General features: G+C 52.0%; 9 protein-coding genes and 1 non-coding gene across 10 annotated transcripts; 6 read left to right on the top strand and 4 right to left on the bottom strand.

Moving 5' to 3' along the window:
* Window positions 1-195: 195 nt before the first annotated feature.
* Window positions 196-918, bottom strand: OGAPODRAFT_17071 (uncharacterized protein; the record flags this gene model as incomplete). The annotated part of the gene is made up of 1 exon (XM_018354862.1): window positions 196-918. A coding segment is annotated over exon 1 (586 nt), but the record flags the coding sequence as incomplete, so codon positions are not given.
* A 245-nt stretch (window positions 919-1163) lies between these two features.
* On the bottom strand, window positions 1164-3815 carry OGAPODRAFT_17070 (uncharacterized protein). The gene has a single exon (XM_018354861.1). The coding sequence runs from the start codon at window positions 3729-3731 to the stop codon at window positions 2385-2387; it is 1347 nt and encodes a 448-aa protein (XP_018209089.1). The 5' UTR covers window positions 3732-3815; the 3' UTR covers window positions 1164-2384.
* Window positions 1164-3815, top strand: OGAPODRAFT_77529 (uncharacterized protein). The gene has a single exon (XM_018356343.1). It carries the CDS (start codon window positions 1198-1200, stop codon window positions 2377-2379), a length of 1182 nt encoding a protein of 393 aa, XP_018209088.1. The 5' UTR covers window positions 1164-1197; the 3' UTR covers window positions 2380-3815.
* Window positions 3816-4052: 237 nt separating this feature from the next.
* Window positions 4053-4125, top strand: OGAPODRAFT_t62. The gene has a single exon. It is a non-coding gene; the product is annotated as a tRNA-Lys (tRNA).
* A 76-nt stretch (window positions 4126-4201) lies between these two features.
* Window positions 4202-8328, top strand: OGAPODRAFT_102036 (uncharacterized protein; the record flags this gene model as incomplete). The annotated part of the gene is made up of 1 exon (XM_018353085.1): window positions 4202-8328. One exon carries the CDS (start codon window positions 4202-4204, stop codon window positions 6554-6556), a length of 2355 nt encoding a protein of 784 aa, XP_018209086.1. The 3' UTR covers window positions 6557-8328.
* On the bottom strand, window positions 4212-8328 carry OGAPODRAFT_102034 (uncharacterized protein). The gene has a single exon (XM_018353084.1). The coding sequence runs from the start codon at window positions 8317-8319 to the stop codon at window positions 6607-6609; it is 1713 nt and encodes a 570-aa protein (XP_018209087.1). The 5' UTR covers window positions 8320-8328; the 3' UTR covers window positions 4212-6606.
* Window positions 8329-8446: 118 nt separating this feature from the next.
* Window positions 8447-9232, top strand: OGAPODRAFT_95194 (uncharacterized protein; the record flags this gene model as incomplete). Its single annotated transcript, XM_018357700.1, has 1 exon — window positions 8447-9232. The coding sequence occupies one exon, from the start codon at window positions 8447-8449 to the stop codon at window positions 9230-9232; it is 786 nt and encodes a 261-aa protein (XP_018209085.1).
* Window positions 9233-9338: 106 nt separating this feature from the next.
* Window positions 9339-10885, top strand: OGAPODRAFT_17069 (uncharacterized protein). The gene has a single exon (XM_018354860.1). The coding sequence runs from the start codon at window positions 9560-9562 to the stop codon at window positions 10862-10864; it is 1305 nt and encodes a 434-aa protein (XP_018209084.1). The 5' UTR covers window positions 9339-9559; the 3' UTR covers window positions 10865-10885.
* Window positions 10886-11024: 139 nt separating this feature from the next.
* OGAPODRAFT_77522 (uncharacterized protein) lies at window positions 11025-15045 on the bottom strand (the record flags this gene model as incomplete). Its single annotated transcript, XM_018356341.1, has 1 exon — window positions 11025-15045. One exon carries the CDS (start codon window positions 15043-15045, stop codon window positions 11983-11985), a length of 3063 nt encoding a protein of 1020 aa, XP_018209082.1. The 3' UTR covers window positions 11025-11982.
* OGAPODRAFT_77523 (uncharacterized protein) lies at window positions 11041-14419 on the top strand (the record flags this gene model as incomplete). The annotated part of the gene is made up of 2 exons (XM_018356342.1): window positions 11041-11670; window positions 11723-14419. The coding sequence occupies 2 exons, from the start codon at window positions 11041-11043 to the stop codon at window positions 11747-11749; spliced, it is 657 nt and encodes a 218-aa protein (XP_018209083.1). The 3' UTR covers window positions 11750-14419.
* Window positions 15046-15144: the final 99 nt, after the last annotated feature.

The following is a 15144-nucleotide window of genomic DNA, read 5'->3' as shown; positions in this document are numbered from 1 at the left end:
TGTCGATGGTGTCATAATCAACACTAATGTCAATCTCTGGCTCAGGACAAACATCGAACCAGCGCCGCAGAATCAGAAGACCACGCTCCTGTAAACGGAGATCGTCTGAAAACACAAAAATCGACGAGTACGCCTGCACAAGCTGAACGTCCAGCTTCACCTTGCGTCTTTGAGCAGCGCGAAATTGTTTTTCTGCCTCCCTCACCGCTTCCGTGTAGTTGTTGCTGTAGCGCAGACTCAAAAAGTACTCCGTGTACGTAAAGGAATCCGGTTTCACGTTGTAGTCCTTGAGTCTGTTGAATATCCGAATTGCGAGCTCGTGTTTTCCCGCGAGTCGGAGTGCTTTCATGGCTGTGTTGATGTGAAAAATATTAGCTACAGGCTCCTGTTTGCAGAGCTCGAGCAGCAGAAATTCGTACACCAGAACAGCCTGGTTTTCGGTTATTTTGGGTATGTTTGTGTTTGGATGCTTGGCTTTGGCAAAAGCGTCGAAGAAGATGGTCAACATACGTCCGTCAGGACGCAAACCTCTTTTTTTCACATGCTGGTTCAAGAGCTCCCAAATCATGTTCAGACGGCCCTCTTTGGCCAGGAACTTCATGATCGTGCCATACGCAAAGACACCATTTTTGCCTGCCAGATGAGCCATTTCCATGGCGCGCGCCAAGTCTTCTCGATCAAGAAACTTTTGCGTCTTCTCGTTTACCACCTTTGAGTCTTGGAGCTGGACAGCGTTGGTGCCCAATATATTGTACTTGAGTCTTTGAACTTTCGTCTTAAATAGGCTCTTCAGCTGTGCTGGACTGAATGCGGTCATCGAGTTCACTTCTGGGACTTGTTCTAGCGGGATCTTGAGCATATTTGACACCATCACTCTGGCAGAATGTCCTTGTAGCGGCTGCGAGTACTTGGTCCTCATTTTCTTCTTCCACTTGGCCTCGAATTTCTCCTTGTCGGGCAGAACTACGCCCTTTTTCACGGCCGTTATCAGCTTGGTTTTCGTCTTGACGGCCTGCAAGACTGCACAGGGTCTAAACGGCCCAAACATGAAAAAATATCTATTTTTTTTTTGTCTAAACCATGTATGTGGACCTTTATCTTGACAAATACGAAAAAGGTCCGCTGTACGTGAAACGATTGGCGTACATATGCCAGGAATTCCCCGTTTCTGCTGATGTGGTTCACAAGCTGCTGGACATGATAGTGGACCCAGAATCTCCTTACAAGTATTTCAAGGACACTCCCCGTCTGCTGAGGATCACGGGCAACGGGGTGTACCTGCAGCGTTACAACGAACTGCAGGCGACAACTGACTGGAAGCCGAATTTCGATGATGAGCTGTTCAAACTTTCCAAACTGGAGCCCACACAGGCCAATTTCGAACGCATAGTCGATCTCTTGCATCTGCGCACGGTGCACACACTCATGACTACGGCGTCGAGCGATAACGTTGGTGATAACTCGGGTTTTTACTATAACTTGGGTTCAGAGTACTCGGCTATGTTTCGAAAACGCTCGTTCAGAGAATTGCGGAAGCTGATTGTCTACAAGGCCTACGACGGCAATCTGGCATCGTCCACGGTATTCCTGCGGCGTAAATTGCAACAGGTTTTGGAATACGAGCATGACGACGAAAGTGACGATGATGATAGGATGGATTCTGACGAGTACAATTTGGATAAAGAGGAGGCCGTTGCATACTGGACTTGTCGATGGTATCTCCTCTATGCACTTTTCTTGGGCAATAACTACCAGGCAGTGGTTGAAGAGTACTTTCAGCTCACAAAAGAGCCAGCTGTTTCCGGTTATACTGCTTTGGACGTGCTGGCGAACGAGTACAGCAATGAGCTCATTTTCAAAGAGTATCTGCTGCGTACTGTATGTTTCTCCGTCTTGGTGGCAGAGAAAATGCAAAATCTGGAGACCAGATGGACCGATATGATCAGAGAGTCTTTTGCCTCGGATCCACCGTTACGAAAGCTCATAAAGCTTTATACTGGATGCCGTTTTTCGGATCTGAAAACCGTCCTCACGGAGTTTCAATCGGAGTTCGACTACGACGAGCAGCTTTCGCATAGCTATAGGCTCTGGAAACGAACATTTGAGTACAAAATATGCGTATTCTATCTGTCGCTGGTTAAAAGAGTGACTTTTGATCATCTGGAAGCAGTTTTGGGAACCACAAGCGAGGAGATTACCAAGCTGATCAGTTTGTTCAAGCTACGAGTCAAGATTGATCAGAAAAACAACCTTGTCGAGTTCCAGGACACAGACAGCTACATTGAGCTGGACAAACAAATCCAATCCTTGAACGATGCAACTGTGGCCGAAATGAGAGCGCTGGAAGTCAACAGGATGGTTAAAGAGGCGTTCGATTGACAAATCTATGTACAGCTCCAAACATCAACAACTTCATCCTCAAGTTTGGTGGTCACGCCTCGTTCAGCAACCGTTTCAATGTCTATAATTTCTTTTGCTGCCTCTGCTGTTAAGACCACATAGTTATCATTTCCAACAGCAATGTCGTCTTCAATTCTAATTCCCATTCCACGATAATGTTTAGGCCATCTTGGATCGTCTGGAACATAAACACCGGGTTCTATGGTGACGACCTGACCCTTTACCAAAGGCGCTGCCCGAGACTGTGATGGCACGTCGTGGACGTCTAAACCCAGGTTATGGCCAATATAATGCGGATACAAATGGCGCATAACCTCATAACTGGTGAGCCCGTGGAATCCACAGTTGCGCAGCTCACTTGTCATGATACGAACGCTCTCATCGTGTATGTCTCTGAGGGAATAGCCTTGTTTCTGTGTGCAAAGCTGAATACATTTTTGCTCAACGTTCAAAACAGCTTGATATAACTCGGCCTGCGCAGAACTGAATTTGCCATTGACGGGCCAGGTACGGGAGATGTCTGCACAGTATCCACCCAACGATCCACCAGCGTCCACAAGAACAAGCTCGTCTCCCTTGAAGACCTGATCATTTCTTGTGTAATGGATACATAGGGCATTTGAACCGCCTGCCACCACAGGGATATAGGCGCTTTTGTCACAGCCTCCAGAGATGAACCGGTATTCCAAAAACGCATGGAGACCTTTTTCCGTCTTGAATCGTTTAGCATACGCTTGGTTATACGCTCTACCGGATATCTTACCAGCCATTCGCATAACGCGCAATTCTGCATTGGACTTTATAGCTCTTAAGTCGGTCAAGTAGTTCTTCAATGAGTAGACATGACAATTCTGGCTGTGTAGAAGAGACTCGATCGACTCGCGGTTTTTTGCTTCTTTGTCCGTAGTACTGAAAACGCGACTGAAAATCGACTTCTTAGAGTCCCCGAAATCATACAGCACGTTTTTGTAGTCTTTCAAGAGCGTACGCAGATAGTTATGCAGGTTGCGGTTATCAGTTGCACTGTCTGCATTGAAAATTTCCCGCACTCCGTCAACACCCGTACGGGTGCCCTCCCATAACTCAGAGTTTTCGTCCTTTGGCGGCACCACCATATGGAAGACCAGCGAGTCCGGATCTTCCGTAGGTTTCTCCAAAATGCACACTGAATCCGGTTCCAGCCATCCTGTTAGATAGAACAAATCGTTATTCTGCTGAAAGTTATAGAAAACTGCTCCTGAGGCGTATTTGACTGTGTTACCTGGAATAATGGCCAGAGATTTGGCAGGCATTTGTTCAGCAAGTCTGTACCGTCTGTTGAAGTACTCCATTGCACTGATGCCGGTGGTGAGCTCGCCTGCGCGAACCAGATGTGGTCTGGTTTCATGAATCGGCTGTCCGGCCTGAAAACTGGCATATCGCCGGAACAAAGCCCTTGGAAATCGAAACATAATTTTTTCAACTGCAACTCAGATTAATATATAGAAATTGCAGGAGAGCGCCATAACATTACCCAAGATCCATAATCAGCGTGTTTTTTCGCGTACTAGCTCCCACAGAGGAGCCAATCTGGCAGCTCGTGGGGTTGTTTGCTTCTCTTTGGCTGCATTAGTTATGGCATAACTGACCTTATGCCATTAACAAAGAAAACAGCCTGGCTAGCTCAATCGGTAGAGCGTGTGACTCTTAATCACAAGGCTGCGGGTTCGAGCCCCGCGTCGGGCTTTTTTTTCCTCTGATCTCACCTTGCATATTTTTCTCTATATTTTTTAAATTTTTTTAAAAGAATTTTGGTCCTACAATGTCTAATACCAAAACGCAACCCGTGCGCGAGCGCAAGCGTGAGCTCGAGACGGCCGACGAATCGTCTTCAGAGGATGAATTACAGGTGGAAGGCCTTTTGGATGGGGCCGAGAGTGAGCAGGAAAGCGAAAGTGAGCAGTTCGAGAGTGCTGACGAGGACCACGACCAGGAGTCAGACTCGGACTCGGACGCAGAGTTTAACAGAATCCTCGCAGAAGGATCGAGTGGCGAGGATGAGGATGAGGACGAGCCAAAGGAGCCGTCGATCACAGACAAATTATCGGGAATCAAGATTCGGACGCTGAGCTCGTCAAGCTCGACAAATGGAGAGGTGCTAACCAAGTTTTCTGACGGGCGCGAGCGGATTCTGAGGCCCGAAATTGACCCGGTCTACGACTCAGACGACTCAGACAGAGAGGAGACCAACACGATTGGAAACGTGCCGCTTTCTGCGTATGACGAGTATCCGCACATTGGCTACGACATCAACGGAAAGAGAATCATGCGGCCTGCTCAGGGCTCTGCTCTAGACCAGCTGCTGGAGAGCATTGATCTACCAGAGGGCTGGACCGGCTTGTTGGATAAGGAGACGGGAAACTCGCTGAATATCAGTGCCGAGGAGCTGGAGCTGATCAGAAAAATCGAGCGCAACGAGAACCCGGACGAAAGCGTGAACCCGTACGAGCCAACTATTGAGTGGTTCACGAGTAAGACAGAGACGATGCCGTTAACGGCCGTGCCCGAGCCAAAAAGACGGTTTGTTCCATCGAAACACGAGGCCAAGCGGATCATGAAGATCGTCAAGGCTATCAGAGAGGGCCGCATTGTGCCGCCGCATCTTAAGAAGCAGCAGGAAGAGGAGGACGAGCTGAACTTTGATCTCTGGGGCGCGGACATCGACAACACCCATGATCACGTGATGACGCTGCGTGCCCCGAAACTGCCTCCGCCAACCAACCAGGAGAGCTACAATCCGCCTGAGGAGTACCTGCTGAGCGAGGAGGAGCGCAAGCGGTGGGAGGAGACGGACCCTAGCGAGCGTGAGCTGAATTTCCTGCCGCAGAAATACGGTGCTCTGCGCAAAGTGCCTGGCTACCAGGAAAGCGTGCGGGAGCGGTTTGAGCGGTGTCTGGACCTGTATCTGGCGCCACGTGTGCGGAAGCAGAAGCTGAATATTGACCCGGAGTCTCTGATCCCAGAGCTGCCGTCACCAAAGGACCTAAAACCGTTCCCTGTGCGCACGTCGACCGTCTACGAGGGCCACACCGGCCGCGTCCGCGCACTCTCGGTGCATCCTAGCGGCAACTGGCTGGCCACGGGTGCCGACGACGGCACCGTGCGAGTGTGGGAGGTGCTGACGGGCAGACAACTGTTCCAGTACGCCATCGTTGAGGATGACGAGGACCACGTCGAGGCGCTCGAGTGGAACCCGAAGCCCGACGTTGCGCTGCTCGCGGTCACGTGCGGAGCGACGGTTTTCCTGCTGGTGCCTCCTGTCTTCGGCTTTGAGCTCGAAAATAGGTCCAAGCTGCTCGTCGAGGACGGCTGGGGATACGCCAAGACGGGCCACGACACTGTGGAAGGTGAGGACGGCGAGAGCTCGGGAAAGTCGGCGGCCGCCGTGTGGCACAAGCCGAACGAGGAGCAGTACGCGCACGGTGTTTGCGCCGTGGTGCGCACTTCTAGAGGCGGCTCTACTGTTGGCACGTTCAAAAGAGTCTCGTGGCACCGTCGCGGCGACTACTTCGTCACCGTCTCACCAGAAGGAGGCAACAAGACCTCGGTTCTGATCCACCAGCTGTCCCGCCACGCAACCCAGTCGCCGTTCAGAAAAAGCAAGGGAATCGTCATGGACGCCAAGTTCCACCCGTCCAAGCCGGTATTAGTCGTCATGTCACAGCGGTACATCAGAATCTACAATTTGCAGCAGCAGCAGCTGGAGAAAAAGCTGCTCCCGGGAGCCAGATGGCTCTCATGCCTGGATATCCATCCGCGCGGCGGCGACCACATTCTCGCCGGCTCGTACGACAAAAGAGTGCTGTGGCACGATCTCGACCTGAGTGCCACGCCGCACAAGACGTTGCGGTACCACGAAAAGGCCGTCCGGGCCGTGGCCTTCCACAAGGGTGGCTATCCGCTGTTCTGCTCTGCCTCGGACGACGGTTCTGTGCACGTGTTCCACGGAACCGTCTACGACGATCTCATGAGCAACCCGTTGCTCGTGCCGCTGAAAAAGCTCACCGGCCACAAGGTGGTGAACAATTTGGGTGTCCTCAACGTGTGCTGGCACCCTGCACAGCCTTGGCTTTTCACCGCGGGGGCAGACCACACGGCCCGGCTGTGGACAGACTGATTAGATATAAACCGGTTCTTAAACTACGTAGTAGCGTTAAATGGATGCATTCAGGTTCTCACGTCCGGCTCCTCCTTACCGATGAACTCCTGCAGCTTGAGAAACTTGACAACGCTCTGGATGTCAGAGGCAAGGAAATCGGAGGCAGACTTGGCGAGGTTCTCGTCAGACACGTCACCAGAGTGTTTCTCCAGATACAGTCTGATCGTGGCGCCCGACGAGCCCGTACCGGAGAGTCTGACCACAAACCTCAGGCCAGAGTCGAGCTTCACGTACAGACCTTGTTTGCTAGAGACAGAGCCGTCAAGGTCGGTGTACGAGAAGTTGGCGGCTTCAATGACCTTACCGGAGCTCCCTATCGTAGAGCCGATGAACTGCTGGCCCTGATCGACCTTGTCCTGCAACAGATTAATCACCTTCGCTGCATCAGCGCTATCGCACTCCTCGTAGTCGTATCTCGTAAAGAACGTTCTTCCGTATTTCTTCCAGAATGATTTTTGGATGTTGGCGATCGTTGGCTCGATTTCCGGGTGATCCCTTTCGAAAGCAGCCAGCAGGTTCAGCCAGGCCACAATGGCCCACAATCCGTCCTTCTCTCTGATGTGGTCAGAGCCAGTACCGAAAGATTCTTCTCCGCAGATGGACAGTTTCTTGGCGTCGAAAAGCGCACAGAAAAACTTCCATCCGGTAGGCACCTCGTAGATATTCAAGCCCTTGGCCTTGGCAACAAGGTCGAGTGCTCCAGAGGTAGGCATCGATCTCGCCAAGCCGTGGACGCCGTTTTTCTGGAAGTATGGGATGCTTTGTGCGTGCTCCGCAATGATAGCAACCGAGTCTCCAGGGGAGACAAAAGCTCCAGCTCCGTAGATCATGTTTCTATCTCCATCTCCATCAGAAGCCGCACCAAATGCAATATTTTCAGCGTCCACTCTGTCCACCAGCGTCCGTGCGTAGGTCAAATTAGGATCTGGGTGTAATCCGCCAAAGTCTGGCTTAGCAACGTAGTTTTGAATCGAAGATTCTGGCAGTCCCAACTCGTCCACAAATATAGCCTTGCCGTAAGGACCTGTGACTCCGTTCAGCGCATCGAACAGAATTTTGAAGCCCTGAGGCGTCTTTTTAGCAATAAACGACCTGATGAGGTCCAGGTCGAAAATCTCCTTGATCATCGCCACATACGCAGCGGTGGAATCAATGATCTCGACTTCCAATTGCCCATACGTCTTTGTTCCAATAGTAGACAAATCCACCTCCGGCAGGTCCTTCACAATCTTGTAGGACTCCAGTTTCAGAGAGGTCTCGTAGATCTTGTTGGTGACAGACTCCGGGGCCGGTCCTCCATTGCCCAGGTTATACTTGATTCCACAGTCGTTGTTTGGTCCTCCAGGGTTGTGCGACGCAGTCAGAATGATACCTCCGGTCACCTCCTTGCCGTCGCCGTTAGGACCGTACGTTCTGATGACCCGGGAGGCAGCAGGTGTCGACAGAAGCCCGTTCTGACCAATTATCAGTTTCTTCACCTTATTGGCCGCGCCAATCTTGGCAATCAATTGCACAATGTGGTCGTTGTAGTATCTTCCGTCTCCACCGACAACTAGAGTCGACCCCTCGGCACCTTCTGGAATGGAGTCGAAGATGGCCTGGATGAAGTTCTCTGTGTAGTTTGGCTGCTGGAAAACCTTGACCTTTTTCCGCAAACCAGATGTTCCTGGCTTCTGGTCAGTGAATGGCTTGGTAGGCACTTCTGAAACTGCAAACGACATGATATTAAATTGCCAACAATTTGTGGTGGGATCACTGTATTTAACAAGAAACCGGATTCTGTGGTGCAGGGGTGTTGTTCTGTTGGAATATTTTTTCTCTATTTTTCTAAGCCAGATTTGTGTAGAGATGGGTGACAGCTACGGGGGGCTAGAGCCGAGCAGGGTGATATACATCGGTGGCATCCCGTTTGACCAGACAGAGGACCAGATCCTTGACATTGCGCGGTCCGTGGGGCCTGTGGTGTCGTCGAAGCTGCTGTTTGACCGCGAAACAGGGAAATCCAAGGGCTACGCTTTCATCGAGTACCAGGATATAGAAACGGCGAGGTCTGCTGTGCGGAACCTCAACAACTACGCGATTGGGAACAGGTACCTGAAATGCAACTTTTCGAGCGAGCAGGCGGTCATCAACACGATGAAGTCGCAAACGTCCAGCGAATGGGCCGAGCTGGAAAAACAGATCCCACCGCTGCCACCAGGGATGCTCATGGCGAACTCGAGCATGGAGAGTCTGAACCAGCAGATCAACGCGGCGCTCGCTACGCTGGATAAAAACAGATTACATAATCTGGTAAAAGATGCGAAAATCATGTCGGACAACCACCCGCAGCTGATGGCGCTGCTGCTCGAGAAAAACCCGCAGTTGCTGTTTGCGCTGGTGCAAGCCACGATGATTCTTGGGCTGAGCGACGCGGAACAAATCAAAAGCATATTGGTGGAGCAGAAGGAACAAAAACAGCCAGACTCGGCTCCGGGAGCCGAGGCAGAGAACCCGCTCAGTTCATTGGACGCAGACCAGGTGCAGGCTATCCGGACGATTTGTGCGATGAGCGAGGCGGAGATCCAGCAGGTCGCGGCGGATCAGCAAGAGCTGTATCGGGAGATCCAGAAGCGATACAAAATGTATTTGTAGATAGTAATGGAAAAAATATAGCCACGACAGTCACTGTGTTGCGGGTTGACTATTTTTTATTCGGTGGACACGCGCAAGAAGATCCCTCGCTAAATTTTTCATCGAAAAAAAAATTTTCCAGTTTAAACAAAACCAGTGAAAGAGTTTATAAGTCAGCACCAGGAGGAAATGTACTATTGAGCATAACAGCTAACATTTTCCTGTACTGACATACGACGCGATTCACTAGTTAAAACACAAAAACACATAGAGATTATTGCCAACGCCGATACTTCTTTGCGAGGGGATCCTTGGAGGGCCAATTTGTACATAGAACGAATCTTCACCATGTCGACCAAACCCCAACCGCAAGCCGCCAACAACAGCTCGTGCGTGCTGTACTTAGGCGCTATTCCTTACAATTGGGACGTCGAGATCATCAAGTCCGTCGTCTGCGGGTCTGGTCCTGTTGTTGATGTGCGTTGTATGATGGACAACGCTTCGAAAAACAAAGGGTTCTGTTTTGTTGAGTATGCGACGCCGGACGCGGCTGCCCGCGCGCTGCAAATCCTGTCCAAAATCAAGATTGAGGGCCGCAAGAAGCTCAGAATCGAACTTTCCAAAGAGGGCCTCAGAAACCCCGTTCCGGGCCAGAAGCCGGAGCTCCAGCTCAACCGGAACTTCCTCCCATCCAACGTCATTTTGCCGCAGGAGATGTTGACTGCAAACCCAAACCTACCGCCGCAGTACAACACCTACCAGCAAGCCGTTCCGTCGTCGGCCGCTTCTTCCAACTCGTCGGGTTCGACGCCTTCCGGCACTGCCAATAATCCGTTTGGAAGCAGGTTTGCAGGCCAGAACAGCGATATGCTGGCCACCATCTCCTCCAACCCGCAGTTGCAGCAGATGGTGAGCCAGATGATTTCTAACGGAATGGACATGACCCAAATCGGCAACGTGGTCCAACAGTTCAACAGACAACAGTCGACCACCGGTTCGCAGGCAAACGGGTCGTCCCAGTTCATCCCCACCAACCTGTCGATGGCTTCCCAGTTTTTGCCACTTCCGCAACAGTCCCAGCAGCCAATTTACGCCAAGGACAAGGTCTCGGAGACCTTGGCTACTATTCCTCCAGGTATACTAATTGAGCTGCTGGCCAAGTTGAAACTCATTGTGTCGGGGCCTTCGCCAAACTACGCCGAAGCCGCCCAGATCCTGCACTCCAATCCAAAATTGGCTGTGGCTGCCGCCCAGTCGTTGCTGCTGATGGGCGTTGTTGATCTCGACGTGATCAACCAGTCGATGTCTGCACAGCCCCAGGCTACTTCTGCGGAGCCGGCTGTCGCTCCGACGGCCGGTTCCAGCGCTGCTCCGCCTACATACTCTCCGTTCAACCCAACCTCGCACCAGTCAACACCGTCCCCTGCGTCTACTCAACAGGCTCCTGCTACCACCCCTTCCCCTGTCAATCTCGACAACGTCAACCCTGACTGGAAGGATTTGCCACGGGAAACCATTAACAAATTAATGCATATCAACGAGCAGGAAGCTAATCTGATTGTCCAGGTTTTGAAGCTGACACCGCAGCAAATCGACATTCTGCCAGATAACGAGCGTGTCATGGCCAACCAGATCAGAGCTCAGTACTTATAGCTTGCACTTCGCCTCTGCCACCCGCCGATTCTTTCGCAACTATTTAGTTAATATAGCTATGGTAGGCCAGCTCGCTCTCTGTCGACGCGTCGACAGTCTCTTATTAATTATTTTTTCTAGAAAAAGCTATCGACTAGTTAAATAAAATAATTGGAGCTAAAATAAATTTCATTAAAATGAATAACGACAATAATCAACCGCAACCTAACCAAAACAACCCCCCGGGCATCTCGTTTGCCTTTGACATCTTCCCTCTGGAGTTTAATCGCACGTCTCCAGCCCCAGGCTCCGCAGAGTCGCCCATTGCCCTGATGATGCGCAATTTCGTGGAGATCCTCAACCGGCCTTCCAAACACAAGCATGCCACCAAGGACGCCATTGACTCTTTGAAGCCAATTCCGCTCGCAGAACTTCCAGAATCCGAAAAACAATGTCCGATCTGCTTCGAACCGTTCGAAGAGTACTCAGAGAAACGTGAGTCTAACACAGAACAAAAGAAAGCCGTCGATTTGCCATCCTTCTTCGACGGCTACGACGCCTCCGACCCCGACCTCACATTTCCAACAGATCAAACAGCCACGCACGAAGTGGCGTACAATCCCGGAGAAGAGATTCCTACACAGCCGGCTGAGAAACCCGAGGACAAATCAGAAGATGCACATTATCCGGTGAAACTGGATCAATGTGGCCACATATTTGGCAAAGCGTGCGTGGCCGAGTGGCTGAAGAGCAACGTGTCGTGCCCGCTCTGTCGTCGCGAGATTGCGCCGGAGATGACCGAATCGCCAAGCACCAGCTTCAACCTGGTGTTCTACCCTGTCGCCTTGACCGAGGCGTTTGTGCCTATCAGCTGGTCAGGCCCGCTCAGAATGGGCTATGCTTTAAGTGACCCACCAATCAACTTCCCTGCGCAGGGAGAGGGCTTTTCTATGGGCAGACGCACGGGGCCCGAGGCGCCTGCTCCCGAGCCCCAGGAAAGAGCACAAACACCAGATAGAACAGGGTCCGGAGGGCCCACGCGCAACAACGCCTCGCGAACGGTAAGATCGCATCCTTACACGCGTCCCTCGAGCAACTCGTCAGAAAGCGAGGGCTAATTGGATTATTTCTATGATATATTATTTATTCATCATCATCTGCAGCTGTTCCAAAGTCTCTCTGTCCACCGACGAGATAAGTTGCTGATATCCGTCAATACCCGCCAGTTGATCCATCTGGTACTTGAGAAGCTGTTTGCTGCTGACTCTGTGCACGGGGTCCAGCTTGAACACCAGCTCGTTGAAGCGTAGCTGCTCTGCCGAGGGAGGCAGCTTGAACTCCTGCGCATACTCGTTTTCGTCTGGCTGGTCTTCTATCAACGTGAGATCGTCGTCGTCGTACGACGATGGCCTGTGGTACGCCTCGCAGTCGCCGTCCGCGTTCTCGTTGACCTCTTCGAGCATATGTGTGACAAGAAACATGACTCTGTTGAAATTTTTCGATAGCACCAAATTTATGCCCGTTTGGCTCTCGGAATTGAGCAGCTGGTACTCCAGGTCAACACTGGGATCCTGAGCGCAGTACTGTGTGAATATAGGCGGCGCATAGAGCGCCAGCAGCGCCAGCACGAAGATTTTCCTGATTTTCTCGTCGTACACCAGCTTGAGCAGGTTGACAACCGAGTCGACCAGCTGCGCGAGCTGGACGGCAAGGCTGGAGTCTGAAACGGTGCCGAGCATGCCGAGAAGGTGGACGGGGCCTGCGTGGAGCAGACGCAGCAGGGGCAGCGCCATTTTTATCTCGCAGTTGGGTGTTTGCGACTCTCTGGTCAGATATTTCACCATCTCGAAAAACAGTCCGCTTTCCGCCAAGTTCGCCACCAATTGCGACCGGCTCGGGTCCGGGACCTGCAGAAACAGCGTCTCCAACAGCGACGACGTAACGTACACGGCGTCGTCGCGCATCGAATTGAGGTAGCCGCCCAGGATCTTGAAGATCTCGAGCCCGGTCTCTGTCTCATATAGCTGATAATTCAAGATACCGTACGAGCGCGCAAGCTTGAGCACCGTAGGCAGGATTTCTGTCCAGTTCATGAGCGCCTTGACGCTCAGCGGGAACAGTCTTAGCAGCTCCACGGGAGCCGGCTCCGCCGTCGGCAGGTGTTTAACCACCGCCTCCCACAGCTCGAGGCCGTCCTCACACAGTAGCGTATACATGTCGGACTTGTCGTCGCAGCACAGCGCTATCAGCGGCAGCACGATAGGATGCGCCTTACTGCTGTTGCTGTTGAGCGCGCCGGTCAGGTCGCGGAGCAACCGCATCAGTGAGTTCTTGATAATCATCTCATTCGCGTTGTTCGACTCATCCCACATGGCCGGAACTATCGCCATGACGTCGAGCAGCTCTTTTTCCGGCACGAGCGGATTGGTGCGCTCCAGAATGAGCGACAGAACCTTGAGCACGAAAATCTTGGATTCTGTGAACTCGAGATTCCGGAGCAGCTCGAGCACCAGGGCCACGGTTTCCGACACAAACGGCTGGAAGTCGCGCTTGCGGAATTCCCAGTCGTCCACGAGATGCTGCAGTGTCTGCACGGCCGTCAGACGGACCACCTTGTCGTTGATGTCTGTGTTCTGCAAAAACCGCAGCACCAGCCGGTAAACCTCGAGCCTGGTCTCTTTGGAGCACTGAATCGACAGCCACTCGCTCACAATTAGACACACGCGCCGCTTGACCAGCTTGTTCTCAACGGGAGCGTCTTTCAGCGCCTCGGGCAGGAAATAGCTGCGGAAAAGCTGGTCGAAGTTGCAGTTTTCGCTGATCGCGCTTGCGCTCAGCTGGAACACCGCCAGCACCGCGTCTTTGGTCAAAATGTCCACAGAGCTGTCTGCAAGCGTGCTCTCGATTTTCCGCAGGATAAACTCGCTCAGCTGCGGCTTGAAGCACACAGCCAGGTCCTGGAAGTAATTTTCCGCACACGGCCTGATCTGGTACTCCCAGCTGACCTGCAGCTCCTCATTGACCCACTCCTCGGGCTCCAGCGTCCACGAAACCACGTCTGCCGGCCGCAGTTTCAGATACCACGTGATCAGCAGGTCGACAAGGCTCTGCACGAGCTGCGGCGGGAAAAACCGTTCTGTTGCGGCTTTGGCTGCCGCAGCCACCTCCTGCTGGTCGTTTCGCTGCTTGAGCATCACAGCGCCTTTCTTAAATCCAAAAGCCGTCAGTCTCTTCAGCACAAGGATCATCTTAATGGCCAGTTGCTCCCAAAATTCATTCTCCTCGCTGTTGTATATATCGCTGGCCTTCGACTCCAGCAGCGATAGCATCGTCATGAATATCTCGTACGAGTTCGGCATCAGGACAAACGCAACAACGTTGTCGCTCACCAAGTTTGCGTAGAGCTTGACATACGCCTTGATATATCTTTCTAGCAACGGCAGCTGCGAGCTCTCGTGGAGCAGCAGTAGTTTCTGCAAATGCTGCAATGACACCTCGTAAAACTCAACCACAAGACTGTCCCGGTGAGGGTACTCGTATCCGTCTACCACGGCCCGCCGCAGGTTCTTGAGACACAGATATCCGACCTCCATGCTTGCTGCGTCGAAATTCCCGTCTGCGGTCCAGTGATTGAAAAATCCGTGATACAGGCGCACCAGGTGTGGAACTAGCACCGACACTTTGTTCTGCAGCGCTGCGCGAGCTCGGCCTATCCGCACCGAGGCAAGAGCCTTGAGAACCTGGTTGGTGATCAGCAGCATGTTGTGCACTTTTACGATGTTTGTGGTGGCGGTATCCAACACTGCGGCAATCTCCTCGAACACGGTGCTCCACTCGGCAGGGAAATCAAGTCGGCAAACACGCGCAATGGCATGAGCGTTCTGGATAGTGAGCTGGTCGTTTGACTCCTCCAACGAGTCGAAGAAGTGTTTTCTGATCTCTGCCTTCTCCTCTTTGGATATGGCATGCACCCGGGTCGACCGCCAGTACCTGTCGACGCCGTTTTTGAGACAAATGATGGCGAGCCAGCGAATTTGCAGAGGATGGTCTGTGTTTAGGTACACAGACTGGAGCAGAAAATGGTATCCCGGAACGGTCTCCCATTGCTTCAATTGCGCCTCTGCGGCCTGCTGTTCTGCGCCACGCTGTTTTCCTGAGGCAGTGGTGAGAACGGTGGCCAAGTTATCGAGGTTGAGGTCCATGGATTAAAAAAGATCGAAATTATTCAAATTATTCAAAATTAAAAACTAAAAATATTTAAACCACAATTGCGAACCGTGGAACCCTGAAATCCAAAATCC

This window comes from Ogataea polymorpha, assembly GCF_001664045.1.
Source record: "Ogataea polymorpha strain NCYC 495 leu1.1 chromosome Unknown OGAPOscaffold_6, whole genome shotgun sequence".
In the NCBI taxonomy this organism is placed as follows: domain Eukaryota; kingdom Fungi; phylum Ascomycota; class Pichiomycetes; order Pichiales; family Pichiaceae; genus Ogataea; species Ogataea polymorpha.
This window is presented reverse-complemented; position numbering and strand designations above follow the sequence as displayed.

What these genes read in the sequence shown, in the direction of transcription:
- OGAPODRAFT_102034 (XM_018353084.1), bottom strand. Translation starts at nt 8,319, where the DNA reads ATGTCGTTTGCAGTTTCAGAAGTGCCTACCAAGCCATTCACTGACCAG.
- OGAPODRAFT_77529 (XM_018356343.1), top strand. Translation starts at nt 1,198, where the DNA reads ATGATAGTGGACCCAGAATCTCCTTACAAGTATTTCAAGGACACTCCC.
- OGAPODRAFT_17069 (XM_018354860.1), top strand. Translation starts at nt 9,560, where the DNA reads ATGTCGACCAAACCCCAACCGCAAGCCGCCAACAACAGCTCGTGCGTG.
- OGAPODRAFT_17070 (XM_018354861.1), bottom strand. Translation starts at nt 3,731, where the DNA reads ATGGAGTACTTCAACAGACGGTACAGACTTGCTGAACAAATGCCTGCC.